Below are 18,150 nucleotides of genomic sequence, written 5' to 3' on the forward strand. Positions count from 1 at the left end.
GCTATTGAGTTGTATGTGTTCTTTATATACTTTAGATATTAACCCCTTATCAGATATATGGTGTGCAAATATTTTTTTCCTGTTCTGTAGGTTGTCTTTTCGCTTTGTTGATGGTTTCTTTTGCTGTGCAGAGGTTTTTCAGTTTGATGTAGTCTCACCTGTTTATTTTTTATTTTGCTGCTTGTACTTTAGGTGTCATTAATTTCTACTTTATTTTTCCCTCTTGTCCATTTTTCTAGTTTTAATATTATGCTAAGACTGCCCTTTTATTGCCCAAGTTGTTTTCTTCATCTCCCTCTTCTCCTGTTAGTCACTCCCATTCCACAGCAAGAACTGCGGCCACAAGGGTGGTAGCACTCAAGAAAGGTCCCTCTTGCAGTTGCCCTTTCCGTTTCCTGCAAGCCCTCAACAAACAAAGCAAACAAAAACCAAACATAAAACAAACCTCATCCCCAGAGACTTGGGAGATCCAGAGATTAACACTCCCCAGGGCCACAATTCTCTCTGCAGAGGTATAGTTCAGGGTTTATCAATCTCAGCACTGTTGACATTTTGAGCTGGATCATCCTTTGTTGGGAGGCTGTCCTGTGCACTGTAGGAGGCTTAGCAGCATCCCTGGCCTCTACCCACTAGATGCCACTGCCAACCACTCCCAGCCATAAGTCAAAAATGTGTCTAGACATTGTCAAAAGTCTCCTGGGGGGCATCCTCCCGCCTTGAGAAGCACCAATTTACATGAATAAATATTATTTTCTGATCTCTCTCACCATCTAGATTTTTTTTAAAGATAAAACACAAGTCAAATTTATTGTTAGATTTGTCCACAGTCAGCAGTGGTTATCTTCTTGCTGGTCTTGCCATTCCTGAAACCAAAGCGCTCCATGGCTTCCACAATATTCATGCCCTCTTCCACCTTGCCAAAGACCACATGCTTGCCATCCAACCACTCAATCTTGGCAGTGCAGATGAAAAACTGGGAACCGTTTGTGTTGGGGCCAGCATTTGCCATGGACAAGATGCCAGGACCCGTATGCTTCAGGAGGAAATTCTCATCAGCAAATTTCTCCCCATAGATGGACTTGCCACCAGTGCCATTATGGCATGTGAAGTCACCACCCTGGCACAGAAATCCCAGAATTATTCTGTGAAAGCAGGAACCTTTATAACCAAAGCCTTTCTCCCCAGTGCTCAGAGCATGAAAGTTTTCTGCTGTCTTTGAACTTTGTCTGCAAACAGCTCCAATCTCTTAACATAGCTTTATGGATTGGATGAGCAGTCACTTCTTGGTTTCCAGGCCCCTTACCTCGAAGGAGACACGGCCCAAGGGCTCACCATCGATGGCAATGTCAAAGAACACGGTAGGGGGCTTCCCTGGTGGCGCAGTGGTTGAGAGTCCGCCTGCCAATGCAGGGGACACGGGTTCGTGCCCCGGTCCAGGAAGATCCCACATGCCGTGGAACGGCTGGGCCCGTGAGCCATGGCCGCTGAGCCTGCGCGTCAGGAGCCTGTGCTCCGCAACGGGAGAGGCCACAACAATGAGAGGCCCGCGTACCGCAAAAAAAAAAGAACACGGTAGGGCCGACCATGGTTGGGGCAGCGTGGGAGGTTCTGGGGTTACGGCGTCTGCAAATCAGCCACCATCTAGATTTTAAGATCTGTGGCCTTAAACCTAATACACAGTGATATAAATCAGAATAGTCGATGCCTGGGAGGTGAAGTTTGCATGGGGTAGACTTACTAAGAAGGGGGCACAAGGGAACTTTCTGCAGTGACAGAAATGATCTATATCTTCATTGGGTGTGAGTTACAGAAGGTGTATACACTTGTCAAAACTCAAATTGTTGCACTATCTGTACAACGTACAATCTGTGCATCTCACTGTATGTAAATTACATGTCAAAAAAAATCCACACACACCTAAACCATGTTAAGTTTATGCCAAAATATGGGTGGGAACTGCAGGTCAAGGGTCATTCTTAGGAAGGAGTCAGCCATACATCTGGCCATGGTAAGGATCTAGGTGGTACTGACCTGTGCAATGGAAACTCACAGGAAGAGCCTGGGTAAAAGATCCACAGACAGACAAGCCTGACACTGATGCAATACCCAGCATCTTGGGTGGTTCACTTTCTTTTTTGGCATCAAAGAGGGCTCCTCATAGTGAGAGACTACCCCATCCTGCCTTGACCAGATGTTATCACAAACGGGGATTTCTCAATGCTGAGTCCCTACTGGGTGGCTATCATAATTTGTTACAGCTCATATTGATTATACAGGCTAACCCATTCAATATCAGAATTTAAGAAGGAAAGTCTGTTAAAATGGGCAGAGATCACCCCAGGAAAGTGTGAGGGCAATAAAGGGGGCAAAGAATCTTCTTCTTCAACCTTTTGTCTACCCAAGGAAGAAAAAGAACATGAATCTGGAAGTTAGATCTCCTGAAGAAAGATTTAACCAACTGGGTCATAATCACTAAAGCTCTAGCTTTATCACCTTTTCTCCCATGGGTACTCCTATTGGGTTGCCTTGTGAGACACGAACACAAAGGCTTTCTCTCTCCATGAGGGGTCCTGACCCATTATGGTACAACCAGAATGAAAATACCTCCTGGGAAGTGAGATCTCCCCTGGACCTCTTCTGATGAGGGGCTGGAACCTCTAGACTGTGTGTACCCATGGCCTGAGCACTCACTGTCCCAAGTGACAGTCCTTGAGAATCCTTGTTTGCCAGGCTCACTCTCCACCCAGGGCAGATGGCTTGGCTCAGAAGCTGGGTACACATGCACCTTCCAAGAGCCGATTAAACATTCTCTACTATGGATTAGATGAGTTTGGCTTGCTAGATCAAAGTCAAGCCCACTCTGTTAAGAGCTGTATGTTCAATGAGTGCTAAGCTACAGCTACAGACTAACTAGATCCAAAGGCTGCACTGCTTTACATCCAGCCTATCCTCTGGAGTGTGCCCTTCGGTCACTAGATGCCCCTCCTGGAATTCAGCTAGGTGAGGGTCTTAAATTAAGGACCCAACGTATTGGCTTGTTTGAGGTTTTAAATATAGCTGTAAGAGACCCACAGTCATAGGGGAAACAGGTGAGTTGGTGACCCTGAGCTTTGCAAGCCTCAGAGGGAGTGTCACCGAGTTCCCTGGCTCATGTGGTCAAAACACTCTTTCTTTCTGTCTGATTATATTCCCCAGCAAGATATCTTATATACTCTGCCTATCAAGGTATATTCTCCATCTTAGACCTTTGGACTCTCTTTGCTCTCAACTTTTGTTGAGTCCTCAGAGCGCTTAACTGTCAACGGAAACTGAGCACCAGGACTGGCAGTTGGTTGGATGGGGCCCTAACAAGAAGTGTTGCAAAGGAGTAGGTCACCACTGTCTAAAAGGCTTTTGCTTCTTACTCTCTCCACTGGAGCTCATCAAGGACTGATGAGAACAAAACAAATCTGGCTAGGAAAGCAGGGTTATGTATGATACAACAATTGGAAGCAGTCAACTAGAATTTTATTTCAAAAACAAATATTTATTACATACCTATTCCACATCAGGTACCATGCTAAACAGGACACAACACTTAAGCAGACACAGTCCCTACCCTTACAGAGTTTCTAGGAAGCTTATGAGTTTACTCAAAAAAAAAACTCAGGTTACAATTATTTATTTATTTATTTATTTATTTTGCGGTACACGGGCCTCTCACTGCTGTGGCCTCTCCCGTTGCGGAGCCCAGGCTCTGGATGCGCAGGCTCAGTGGCCATGGCTCACGGGACTAGCCGCTCCGCGGCATGTGGGATCCTCCCGAACCGGGGCACGAACCCGTGTCCCCTGCATCGGCAGGCGGACTGTCAACCACTGCGCCATCAGGGAAGCCCCAGGTTACAACTTTAAAAAAAAATGCTTTTTAAGACTGAGGCATAAGATTGAGTTTAGCCTTCAGCTCTAGCAGCAAGGGCAGATTCTTGTACACAGTTAACTAAGATATGAATCGGGTGAGGTTACACTCAGATCATCATGGGTACCCAGAAGACTAAACTATCCTTGTTTTGCAAAAGAAGTGTACTGCTCAGAACTCTAGTTCCAGGACCACTTCCTGATTGTGTCCCAGTAAAACTGCTTCAAGGACAAATAAAACTCTCAAACTGAATAAGCCACCCTCAGAATTATTCAAGGATGCTCAGGAATGGTGGGGCTCAAAGCCCTGACAATTTGCTTTCTCTATCAACTTTATGGAAAACCCAGTATATAGTCTCTCTCATTATTAAGAAGGGTATGCTTTTGGGCTTCCCTGGTGGCACAGTGGTTAAGAATCCGCCTGCCAATGAAGGGGACACGGGTTCAAGCCCTGGCCCGGGAAGATCCCACATGCCACGGAGCAACTAAGCCTGTGCGCCACAACTACTGAGCCTGCGCTCTAGAGCCCGCGAGTCACAAATACTGAAGCCCGCGTGCCTAGAGCCTGTGCTCCACAACAAGAGAAGCCACTGCAATGAGAAGCCCGTGCACTGCAAGGAAGAGTAGCCCCCGCTCGCCACAACTAGAGAAAGCCCGTGTGCAGCAACAACAACCCAACACAGCCAAAAACAAATAAACAAAAAAAGGGTACACTTTTATTCCCCCACAATTACAGATCTATTATTTTATTAGACCTTCCACTAAAAATATATACCAGTTTCCTAACACATTTTAAATCAACTATAATTCAGTAAAATAAATTTAAAATATATACATACATACACCAGTTTCCTTTTTGATAAAACGTAAGCTTCACTTTCCAGGACTGTGTAACAAAAAAAGTTTCAGAATCACCTGAATCACAGATTCCATTGCCTTCCCCCAGAGTATCTGACTCAGTAAACCCAAGAGAGTCCCAAGAATCTATTCCCATAATCAGCCAAGTTTAGAAAACCACTATTCTAAAAGCAGATGCTCGGGGAACAGTTATTCAACTTAAGTTTGTATAAACACTCAATCGTACTTACTTTTAAAAACATTTGAAAGAATGAAATGAAAACTGTCCTAAACATAAAAAGACACAGTGACTGGTCAACCAGTCTAGAGAAGTTATGGGATTTACTTACATTCAAGAAAATCTTTCCCATCTTAAACACAACACAAACAATACCCTCCACCCCTAATCCCCTTTCTAACTACCACCCTATTTTTCTATCTCCCTCCACTGACAAAATTATTTTTAAAAAAAGACTGAAAAAAAAAAAAAAAAAAAAAAAAAAAAAAAAAAAAAAAAGACTGGTTAGCAGGCAGAATAATGGATATCCTTAGCAAGCTGGGGAGTGACTGGAAGGGCCCTGAAGGCTTCTCGAGTGCAAGATATACCAGTATGGTCAGTTTGCAAAAATTCCTTGTGATCTGTGCACCTTCCTGTATGTATGTTATATGTCAACACAAAGTTAGAAAGATAGATTCTGCTTGCTTTCTCTGCTTTATTCCCTCCTCCCCTCACTACTCAAGATATCTAAAAGTGGCTTTCCCAAAGCCACCAATGGCCTCCCAGTAACTAAACTCCAATGGACATCTGGCACCTCAGTTGTACCCTGAAACTGGTGACCACTCCACCATCTTCAAAGTCTCTCTTCCTTTGGTTTCCAAGTTTCTACTCTAGCTCCATTCTATAAGCTTTGTAGGGCACTCCTTCCATCTCTCTTTGGGCCTTCTCTTCCTCTGTCTGCCCATCTCTTCAAGGCTGACGAGTCAGAGTAGTACTTAACCAACCCTCTTCTCACTCCAGAGCAATTTCACTTAAATCTAACTCTTCGGGCTTCCCTGGTGGCGCAATGGTTGAGAGTTCGCCTGTCGATGCAGGGGACACGGGTTCGTGCCCCGGTCCGGGAAGATCCCACATGCCGCGGAGCAGCTGGGCCCGTGAGCCATGGCCGCTGAGCCTGCGTGTCCGGAGTCTGTGCTCCGCAACGGGAGAGGCCACAACAGTAAGAGGGCCGCGTATTGCAAAAAAAAGAAAAAAAAATCTAACTCTTCAACTCCCACCCTATGCTATTGATACCCAAATCAGTATTCCCAGGCCTGGCCACTCCCTAAGGCTCAGGCTTGTGTGTCTAACTCCCCATGGACATCTTCACCAGGTTTTTCAATTGCTACCTCATAATGAATTCTCTTTCTCCAAAAACCTCTTTTTCTCTGGGTTTCCCTACCTCATTTAATAGCCTTACAAGCCACACAAAGGACAACATCAAAGCAACTCTTTAATGAAACAATGAAAATAGACTTCAAAGACAATAAGATGTGATCGCTGCCTCCACAATCTAATAAAGTGGATAAACGAATAATTACATCACTTGTGATAAGTGCATTACCAGAAAAAGGACAGGAGTAACACAGAAAAAGGAATAATGTACCACGACGGGAAATTCTGGGAAACAACTGTAGAGAGAAGCAGAATCAACAAAGTTTATGCGTTTCTGCCTGCCTTCCTCCCTTTCTTTTTTTTTTTTTTTTTTTTCCCCCACGTGGCAGAGCACAGGCTCAGCGGCCATGGCTCACGGGCCCAGCCACTCCGCGGCAAGTGGGATCTTCCCAGACCGGGTCACGAACCTGCGTCCCCTGCATCAGCAGGCGGACTCTCAACCACTGTGCCACCAGGGAAGCCCCTTCCTTTCTGTTTTAAGCAAAGTCACCCAACAGATTGATGTAAAGACTCAGCGTCGCTAGGAACAGCCTCTGTAAAGAGCAATAACAAAAGAAACAAAGGTCTGGAACATGAGGATGATTTCTGACACACTACAATCTTTTCAGCTATGCTCATAAGTAGCTACAATCTCTAGATGGAGCAAATATAGGCAACCATAAACCATGACTGCTACATATCAACATTCTCAATCCACAAGTTCCCTTTTAATATCAAGATCAGATGAGGTGGGACTTCCCTGGTGGCACAATGGTTAAGAATCCACCTGCCAATGCAGGGGACACGGGTTCAAGCCCTGGTCTGGAAGATCACACATGCTGTGGAGCAACTAAGCCCGTGTGCCACAACTACTGAGCCTGCACTCTAGAGCCCGCGAGCCACAACTACTGGGTCCACGTGCTACAACTACTGAAGCCCAAGCACCTAGAGCCCGTGCTCTGCAACAAGAGAAGCCACCGCAATGAGAAGCCCGTGCACCACAACGAAGAGTGGCCCCCACTCACCACAACTAGAGAAAGCCCGTGTGCAGAAACAAAGACCCAATGCAGCCAAAAATAAATGAATAAAAATAAATTTTTTAATTATGAAAAAATAAAATAAAATTAGATATTCCTCTATTTACAGGAAGTGAGACACAATTATGTATTTTTTCCCTAAATGTTACACTGCTTCTTTGATCTTCAATCAATCTTTTCTGCAAAAATTTCCATCTGAAAGCATTTTTCATTTAAAAACAAAATGCTTTTAATCTGATTCTTTTCTTTTCAGTTGTTTAAGAGGTAAAAACCTGATAGGGGTTGTTAAACGTCTATGAAAAGTGACAACAATACTTTTGAGATTATTCTTGTTCTAAAAAAAGAACATAAAACAAAAAATAAATTATGTAAAAGAATTTAGGGTAAAACAAAATGATGAAAACAATCAACAATTTTGCCCACATCAGCCTGCATTGCTGTCCTTAGTAATGTGTCACAAACTGAATTAATAAAGAGAAACTAAATGAGTCCATAATCTCCAAAGATCAAAAGAATATGCCTCCCCGCAGAGTGAGCATTCAGTACAGTTCCTACGTTTTATACAGCAATCCTTTCTAATCTGTAGGGCCATACACCAAACTGGTAACAGAGGCTTTCTCTGAGAAGAGAATTAGAAGGAAGCAGATGATGGGAACCATATAATTATCATAACTGTACTGTTTGACTTTTTACAAGTTATTTCAGCATTACTTATACAATTTTTAAAATAGGCATTTTCTTACCTCATACCCCTCAGGATGGCCACTATCAAAAAAACAGAAAATAACAAGTGTTGGAGAAGATACAGAGAAACTGGAACCCTTGTGCACTGTTGGTGGGATTATAAAATGGTGCGATCACTAAGGAAAACAATATGGAGGTTTTGTAAAAAATTAAAAATAGAATTACCATATGATTCAGCAACTCCCCTTTTGGGTATACATCCAAAAGAACCGAAAGCAGGGTCTCAGGGATGTATCTGCACACCCATGTTCATAGCAGCATTATTCACAACAGCCAAAAGGTGAAAAGTCACCCAAGTGTCCATGGACAGATGCATGGATAAATAAAATGTATATACATACAATGAAATATTATATAGAACCTCGAGGATATTATGTTAAGAGAAATAAGTTAGCTCACAAAAGACAAATACTGTATGATTTCATCTATATGAAGTGTCTAAAGTAGTCAAATTCATAGAAACAGAAAGCAGACTGGTGGTTACCAGAAGCTGTGGGGGAGGAGAAAATGGGGAGGAGAAAATGGGGAGTTTTTGTTTAATGCGTACAGAGTTTCAGTTTGGCAACATGAAAAAGTTCTGGATATCTTTTCCACAACAATGTGAATATATGTAACACAACTAAACTGTACACTTAAAGATGGTTAAGACAGTAAATTTTATGTTATGTGGGTTTTATCAGCATAATTAAAAACTAGGGAACTTAAAAAATGCAACCAGAAAAAAAAAATAAACAGTATGCCTCCTCCTCCTCAAAAATAAGTATTTTCTCTCCAAAGCAGTAACCTTGATGGATCATACCAGAACCCACTGTAACTATTTATACAACAAATTAATAAAGGAAATTTACTTTTAATATGTGATCATACAGCTTCCATTTCTAAATGCCTTCACATCAAATTTTAAGCCTGTAAGAAAATCAGTCTCAATATATTCGAAATAAAAGCAGATTAGAAAATGAAATAAATTAAATTGTTTTAAAAAGAGAGGGGAGGATTTGTGAGGTTTTTGAAAATGTTAAACTGAGGAGGTCTATTTAAGTATGCCCAGAAATGAGTCTGAAAACGATGTTAACAATGGTTATCTACAGGTGGTAGGATTAAGGGTGACTCTTCAGTATTAACTGAATTTCCTGAAGTTTTTGCAATGAATATTAATTTGTTTTGTAACATGCAAGAAACAAAAATAGCTGGCTCCTGAGGATATTCTAAAGAATCTGTCAGAGAGTATGATGATAACTCCAAATGAAAAAGGACAAAATGTTTTGATCAGGGATGATATTTCTGGAACAAATATATTGATCAGTGACGGCGTGTTTGGAAGAGATGTATTGACAAGATAATTAAATCTGTCCTCTCAATAACGACTGTTTTGACAGGCACTCATTTGGATGTATAAATCTGGGAGCACTTACACTTCAACAACAACAAGACAAACCACAATCATTTCAATCTGTTTCATAGTGAATGGATTATGAAGCCAATATTTTAAGAGTTCAGACTTTAACCAACAAAAAGAAAAACTGTCTTCCAACTATGACAAACATAGAACTATCTTATGATAAACTTTCAATTCTGTAATTCTGTACTGGGGTAACTGATATTTCCTAGTTCTTCCTCATCCACTATAAACACACTGTGGTCTAAAGAGATAAGTGAAGAAAAAAAACCAAGGCTGTTTTCAAGATTAACATTATCTTTTTTTTTTTAAGAGAAAACCAGCTTCTATTTTATCTTTGGAGGGCAGAATTCACCCAAAATTAGGTCAGCAAAGCAAAGCAAGTATGTTTCATTTGCAATTGTTTTACCTTTAAAAATAATCATTGGATTTTGTTAAATTCATGCAAAAAAATAATAAACTTGTCTGATAAACAGGAAGGAAATGTCAGAGCCAAAGAGTGAGATAATTGTTCGTTCAGGCAGGTTTTGAGTCATCTGGTTGGGCTGTACTGGTTTCACAGTCTTGGAACACAGATGACACATAATTTACCATGTTGCAAATTTATTTTGAACTTCCTCATTCAGACAGAAACTTAACAGTGCTTACCTAAAACTCCAAACAATATATATATTTCTTTTCTCTCTTGGAATGGCATCCCAAGATCCTCTTTAATGAGTTAAGGAAATATAGGCAGGAAAAAAAGTCACAGAGGAACATTTACTTCAAGATTTGCCTTTCAAATGCTTCTACATTTTCAAACAACTAAAAAAAATTCCATTTTCTAAGAGGAAGAGGTATTCTGTCAAAGTAAAGTCTATCTAGACCCAAGTTTCGTTTCCTAATAGACCACTGTGTGCACAGAGAATGCCGAACTCACTGACAACAAACTGCCTTCAACCTCATCTCAGTTATTCACAGGCTTTTCCTTCTTTAAGGAAAAGGAAACTACAACATTCTTTTGGAAAAAAAATCATGGGCAAGGCTCAATTCAGCTGATGACAATCTGGATTCATAATGAAAATCTCTGTGAAAATAAGGAACAAAAACAAGAGAAGTCAATATTTGGACTAAACACAGCAATTTTTAACAGTGCTCCCGAAAGATGTGACTCCACACACAGGCTCAGTCAATATTTGCCAAGTGAGGTAAGTCATCAACAAACGATTTAGGAAACTTGTTGGAGTCCCTGTATCACTTGGTTCTTACTCACTCACCAGTTTAACCCATGTCATAATACGACACACGAAGCAGCACCTCTAATGGGAGAGGAGATTCATTTCAGCAAGCACAAAGAAAAGCAGGCTGTTATTTCACAATGACTGACGTCTATGGAATGGGGGAAAAACCAAAAATGAACCTTTATTATTTTCATATATCCTATTTAAAAAGACTGTTCAAAGGAATGAATAGGAACATCTGAAAAAAAGAAACCACTGGGTATCGCTCCCAACTAAAGCAATGAACATGCACTTGTGAACCTATCTCTGGCTCCCACAGAGGGCTCCTCATCCTCACCCAAGCAAACAAAGACGTCCTTAAGTTGGAGCCAGTGTGGGCTTTGAACAAAACACGCTGCATTGCTTCAAAGACTTAGAAAGAAGTAGGAAGACAAAGCGTGACTGTATTTAAAGTGCCTTTAAAACAATATTCATTCAAAATACAACTTACTGTCTATAATGGTATTATCATGAAAATATAGCTTAATATTTAAAGTTATAGGCTCTCGGCATAATGAAAACTCTACAACCCTTGCTCTAAATTCTTCCTTCTACAAGTTTTAGTGTACAATGAACACAAGTTTTAAAACTCACTAAATTAAGAAACTGGCACTGTTCCAGTTTTCTAATAAAACTGGCATAAGGCCATGCAAAAATCAGGAAAAACTCAGCAAAAGTGAAAAACAAATAGCTTCCAAATTCTAAAATATACCTCTAGACTGAGTTTTTTTTTCCCCTGAAAATATCCACATAAAGTTTCATGCTGCATGCACTAACCATAAATTTCCGCTTAAGTATTACTGGGGAAAATTAACTGATACAAACTATAATTCCTCAAGGAGAATTCCCTCGGAGATGTTTTAACTGTAAGGGCAAAAAATCTTTATTATCTTTCAAAATATGTGACATTTAAAATAATATTCAAGTAAAATAAACTTACAGTACTTTTCCAATTTACAGATGATTTTCCTTTTCCAGTTATCAGTGTAATTCTCCCCTTAGTTTGTACTAGTAACATACTATTCACGATAAGAAAATTAATTTCAGGACTTCCTTGATGGCATGGTGGTTAAGAATCCGCCTGCCAATGCAGGGGACATGGGTTCGAGCCCTGGTCTGGGAAGATCCCACGTATCGTGGAGCAACTAAGCCCGTGCACCACAACTACTGAAGCCCACACTCTAAAGCCCACAAGCCACAACTACTGAAGCCCACATGCTCTAGAGCCCATGGGCCGCAACTACTGAAGCCCATGCGCTCTAGGGCCTGCATGCCACAACTACCGAGCCCGTGTGCTGCAACTACTGAAGCCTGCACGCCTAGAGCCCGTGCTCCACCACAAGAAGCCATCAAGCCACTGCAATGAGAAGCCCGCACACCGCAACAAAGAGCAGCCCCCGCTCGACGCAACTAGAGAGAGCCTGTGCTCACCAAGGAAGACCCAATGCAGCCAAAAAGAAAATTTAATTCAGAAAGATAGGCAATAAAGGCATTACATCAAGACCAAAGAGCCACAATAGGTAATAATGCCTTATAGCCAAGGATACGGTCACCTCAGGCTCCTATGAGCAGTGAGCTCTGAGCGGAGCTCACATTTCCGTCCTTCAGGAAGGAAGTGATGCCGACCAGCTTTCACTAGGCCTTCTTTTGGCCCTTGAAGCATCTGATGATTCCTCCATCTCCAGCCCACATCTCTCTCAGGAAAACTACTCACTCCTGGATTCCATGTCAACTGATTACCACCTCTTAATGTCCACAGATACTTCTTCAAGTCCAACCTATTCAAAAGCAAGTTATCACCTCCCCGCAAACCGAACTCAGCCTTCTTCCACTTTCCCATCTCAATCAACAGTTCTAAGAGCCACTCAACTTTCCAAGTCAAAAGCCTGGGCAGCATCCTTAAATTCTCCTTCTCCCAACTCTGCCACATCCAATGAACTACCAAGATTTGACACTAAAAAATACTTTTGTAAAGTCCCAAGACTGTGCACCACCATAACACTACCGTAGCAGCCTCCTACAAGACGCCAACTAAAAGTTATTAATAGCTCACATTTACAGAGAACTTACTTTGTACCAAACACTGTGCTAAACTTTGGGTCTGAGTTAATTTAATCCACGCAACAATTTAAGGTTGGTACTAGTCTTTTTTTTTTTTTACATCTTTATTGGAGTATAATTGCTTTACAATGGTGTGTTAGTTTCTGCTTTATAACAAAGTGAATCAGTTATACATATACATATGTTCCCATATCTCTTCCCTCTTGCATCTCCCTCCCTCCCACCCTCCCTATCCCACCCCTCCAGGCGGTGATCTCCCTGTGCTATGCGGCTGCTTCCGGTACTAGTCTTATCCTTGTTTTATAGATGAGGACACAGCTACAGAGTGGCTACAGAGACACTTTAGTGTCTCACCCTAGGTAACACGGTTTTAACTTGGCACTGAACTCTCACTTCTGTGTCCTTGCATGAGCTTTTCTGCTCTGCTTGGAAGGCCCTTTCAACCATGTCTGCTCAGCTTCAAAGGCATGTTCTCCTCTATCAAGTCTCCTGATGCCCCCTGCTGGTGCTTGTTCCTCTAAGTCAGTAGTTCTCAAGGTTGGCTACATGCCCTATATGCCCTATAAACTAGATGCCTAAATCTCAACCCCAGAGATTCTGATAGCACTGGTCTGGGTGCAGTCTGGGCACAGGGACATATAAAAGCAACCCAGGTGGGTCTAATATGCAGGCAAGGTTGAGGCCTACTGCTCTACATTTCCCCAACCCTTTTACGTCAGAGCACTTATCCCACTGCATCTGAATGAACTGTTCCTGTCTGTGCCACTAATTACATTGTGAGCTCCTGAAACCCAAGTTTCACAGTCATCTCGGGGGGCTTTCTCAAAACTAGAGATTCCTGGACCTCACTTAAAAACTAAATCCGACCCATGGTCAGGGCCTTGGAAACGGTCTCACAAATAATTCTGATATGTGGCCAAATTGGGGGACTCTCTCCTAGGTAAAAAATGGGTCTTTTCATTTATACCTGCCAAGGTACCGCAAAGTGCCCAGCCCATAGATGAACTGTGATAAACATTTGTGCAACAAATGAAATCTAGTAACATGAATCTGAAGACTGGGTGTATGTAGTCAGTATTCAAGCTTCTTGCAGCAGCACCTGGAAAAGCTGCTTCCTGCAATAGAATGCAAACACTGGGCAGCTTTTCAAATGTGTTTTGTGATCCACCAGTGCCCCCTACTGACTTGAAGATGGACAGCTAAATCAAAACAATGGTTAAAACAAATATTTTAATTGTATATGCATATTACTAGCCACACAAACTGTACTTTTTCCACCAACACCTATACTATTAACTCTTCTGCCCTCCAGTCCTAGCTGACCCAAGCTGATCAAGCCCTACCATGCGCTCAGCCCCACTCCCGGGCTGCGATCATGAAAGGGCCAGTAGCAGTTCTCAGCAGCGCCCTCAAAGCCTCTCACTTATCTTTTTTGTTCTTTAGTCAATGCCTCTTCCAAATCCCACCACACTCATAAAATCACTCACCTGGAAAACACAAGAAACCATTCATCTACCAGTTTGCCTCAGTTCTTACTATGCATATTACTATGACAGGAGACGAGCAACATCTACATCACCCAGGAGCTTGTTAGAAAATGAGGACTCTGAGGCCCCCACCCAGACCTCCTGGATCAGAATCTGCATTTTAACAAGAGTCGCATGCACATGAAAGCTTGAGAAGCACTGGTCCTCACCTACTAGACCTGACACCGCCATTTTATGACAAATAATTTTCTAAGTAACTCTTGCTATCTTGAAGTAAAATTCATCACCCACCTACATACATAAGTCCAAAAAAAAAGAGACCCATATATTAATTTGACGGTAACACAATGGAGAACAAAAAGGAGAGACTTATAAGCGTTATATTTCAGCATATGAATGTTCAACACAACTAAATTAAAGATGTGAAGAACCAACCAAGTTTCTAAAACACGCTCGAGGCAGGTGATACCATCCAGATGAGAACCACTAGTCTACAATTACTGTCATCCTTCGCTCCCTTCCATCTCACAGGTGGAAGGGACTATCTCTCCTCCTTTTCAAAGCTAAGGAATTCTCTTTTATAAAAGTTCCCTCCCTACATTCCTCCCGAGGCCATAAACATTGCCAAATCTTGAATACCGGAACAACCACAAAACAACTCTAGAATCTTGACCAAACATGTCCCTCTAGTTACTATATTCTCCCTCCTTCCCTTGACAGTCAAGCTTATAAATCCCATTTACTCATATTTCAGCTACCAACCCATATTAATCTAGCTTTCACTTCCATCAGTAAACCTACATGTATAAACATTGTGAAAGCCTTCCAACCAAACTGCCCAAAACAGTGAACACTTCTCCAAACCCATCTAACTCATCTTTCTGTAATAGACATTGTCGTTGCACATCCAGTCTCCATTCCCCCACTGTGTTCATGGATTCATTTCTTTCCCAGTGATTAATGTAGTGATTCCATTCTGAGCTGATCCTGTTTAGTCTAAGCCAATCAGGGCATGGCATTCCCCTGGCACTGGCTATTGGGTCAGGGGCGCTGGTCCAATCAGACTGAAGAGTGTAATCCAAGTCTGGGAATTTTGTCCTCTCTCTTTCTCTTGCTCTAGTGGATGGGAAAGCATGTGTTACTGGCAGTCATCTTGCAACCATAAGGGGAACCAATCTTACTTCGGAAAGCCAAGAAAAAAGATGGGGACCTTGAGGACATCATTGACCCACCGGAGTCCACCTTTCCTCTGGACTTTGTGAGATAATTTTCCTTACTATTTAAGCAATTGGGTTTCCCCAACTGGAAGCACCCTAACAAAGCCTGTCCTTGAAACTTTCCTCCCTTAATTTTCTAAACATCACTCTTTTGCTCCTACTTCTACTTATCAAAAGTTGCTTCTCGAAAATCTCTGGCCTCCCCTCTTCCTCTTCCTCCTCCTTACATTTTGGTATCCACCAAGGTCTGTCGTGAGTTTTTCTACTCAAAGCACATATTTCAACAATTTCAGCTCCCTTTAGCTTTCCCTTGATACAGCACAGCTGAGCTACTGGCTCTTCCTCAATGGAGTACCACTGCTGCTGTTCCCCAGCTCATCCACCTGAGGAACTCCTGTCTCTCAAAACTTGTCTCCCCTGAAGTCCCCAGGGGTCCCTTGCCTTTTTTGTGCCATAGACCTCTTTGGCAGTCTGGTGAGCCCTATGGACCCCTTCTCAAAATAATGCTTCTAATTGCATAAATGCCAATTATAGTACAATATAATTGTTTTTAAGACCCAAAATCTGATACAGTAATATGTGCTTCTTTATTAGCTCATTAATACTAAAAAGACCTAGTAGTGAGTCATAACAACTATAACTTTGATGTAGTGATGAGCATAAATGATATTTGGAGATCTGCAACAACTGTAATGTGACATGAAAATGTCTGTGACATGCACTGGTCCTGTTAACTTCGACTGGTGACTGGTACTGCTAATACTACTGTAGTTTGTTGCTGTAGTAGCTTATTAAATGAATTGCTCCCAATCAACCACATGTCCTCACATCCATGCTCTGTGTAGTCCCCCACCATATTGATTCTGGGCTTGGCCATATGACTCATTATGACACCAACAAATGTGACGCAAGCAGGTGTTTAGCATCAGGACTAGCCTTCTTGGAACCCAGTAACCATGTTAGGAAGCCCAAGATGGCCACACTGAGGGGCCCTAGACCCACAGATATGGCATTAAGTCCACGTCATAGTCTAGCACCAGCTGAATTCAGCCACTGGGAGATGCCAGCAGAACTGCCCAGCCAACCTATAGATGGTGAGAAATAATAAATCGTTGTTTTATCTGGAAATAGATAACAAAGAGTTATCTACATTCATAACTGAAGGAAATGCTAAACTGCAGTGAAAGATTAGTGAAAAAGAGTATTTTTCCTCTCAGAGTTCAGGGACCTCCTGAATGCTATTCACAGACCCTCTGAAGGGCCAATAACCACAAACCCCTGGTAAGACAGATTCCTGCTCCTTTTACTACCACAGTACATTGATAACCATATAAACTGATCACAGCATATCCTTTGCTGTTCCAACCTTAAAGCTGTGCCGAGCTCCTAGCACATAATAGGTGTTCAACAAATATTTATCAAATGAACCAAGTTTCTTACAGGATCTGTTGTCCTAACTAAACGGTGAGCTGCCTGAAAACAAAATAAAAGCAAATACTTGGATGTCACTTCTATGTGCCAGGACCTCTTCCAAGCGCTTAACACATACTAACTTATTCCTTATAACAACCCTAAGAGGTAGATGTTATTTCCCCAACTTCACCAATAGGAAAACAGGCTCAGAGAGGTTAAGTGACTTGTCCAAGGTGACACAGCTAGAAAGTGGCAATGCCAGGATTGGATGGCCAAATCCATGTTCTGATTTTATTGTCTGTCCTAATGCACCCAAAGCACATTGCAGAAGCTCAATAAGACTTTTAAATGAGTAGTGTAATTCTGAGATTTCATTAGCAATATTTTATGGGTGCACTGCTTCTTCAAGACTCGATTTTGTAGACTCCTTTCTAGTAGCCTGTGATTTGTTTTTCATGATAGAAAATATCATTTACTTTTTTTAAAACTAGGAGAATAACACCTTCATGTGTACAGATTTTCGAAACAGTCTTCCCTGTAAAAGTGTATTTCTTTCAAAGGACACGAGTTCATAGAATGTAAAGAAGGGAGCTGACCTATCCATACTATATACTGTTCACTGGAAATAGCAGAGAAGTTCCAACTTCTCCCTCTCACCCAGCCACTCCCATACCAGCCTCCCCGACCTCCTGCAGCAGCTTCTCTGAAGGTGACTCTCCCCCATTCATACACCAGGTTCTGAAACCTGACCTTGTCAGGCAACTAGAACCGAACCCCGCAGTGCCCTGAGGTGGCCTAACCGTACTCACGAACCCAAGAGGGCACCAAACGGAGGGTGGATACTTTGTACTTTAATTTTTTAAGTGTTTTATTCACGAAAGCACAACCCAAAGGGCCCCACCCACCCACCCCCGGGTCTCACGCCTCAGCCCGGCAGCGCCTCGCTCCAAGCAGACCGCTGAATGAACTGCGGGGCCGGGACGCAGCCGGCCCGGAGGCGGGAAAAAACCTCGGGGCGAGCCGGGCCTGGTCCCCGGAGAGGCCCACTAGAGCGCGGGCGGGGGGGGGGGGGCTCCGGGAGGCCGGGAAGGGGCGGTGACAGCTGTGACCCGGCTCCACTCTCTCACCTTGAACATGTCGCTTGCAGCGGCGTCTCCGGCGGGGGTCACCCGGCCTTGACCCCGCCCACTACAGAAAGGTGGCTACGGCGGCCGGCTAGGGCCCGATTCCTCCGACGCAAACGGGCCGCGGTGCGGGTGACGACCGTACAGCCAATTCGATCCGGCCAAGGCTTAGCTAGGAAGCCTCGGCTGGAAACCGCGACGTTGAGCTGCGGCGCGTCGCGCCTCGAGCGGCGAGCGAACGCAAGCCCCGCCTCTCAGAGGCCCCTGCGC

At 42.8% G+C, this 18,150-nt stretch overlaps 1 protein-coding gene and 1 pseudogene across 1 annotated transcript in view; both read right to left on the reverse strand.

Annotated features, from left to right (window-relative positions):
* The window catches only part of APOO (apolipoprotein O), a 57,954-nt gene extending 39,815 nt beyond the window's left edge, over positions 1–18,139 (reverse strand). The window contains exon 1 of the mRNA XM_032620842.1: positions 17,884–18,139. Coding sequence (XP_032476733.1) covers positions 17,884–17,892 — 9 coding nt within the window. The 5' untranslated portion in view covers positions 17,893–18,139. The remainder of the gene's footprint in view (positions 1–17,883) is intronic.
* Positions 812–12,418, reverse strand: LOC116747715 (annotated as a pseudogene).
* Positions 18,140–18,150: the final 11 nt, after the last annotated feature.

This window comes from Phocoena sinus, chromosome X, assembly GCF_008692025.1.
Source record: "Phocoena sinus isolate mPhoSin1 chromosome X, mPhoSin1.pri, whole genome shotgun sequence".
NCBI classification, from domain to species: domain Eukaryota; kingdom Metazoa; phylum Chordata; class Mammalia; order Artiodactyla; family Phocoenidae; genus Phocoena; species Phocoena sinus.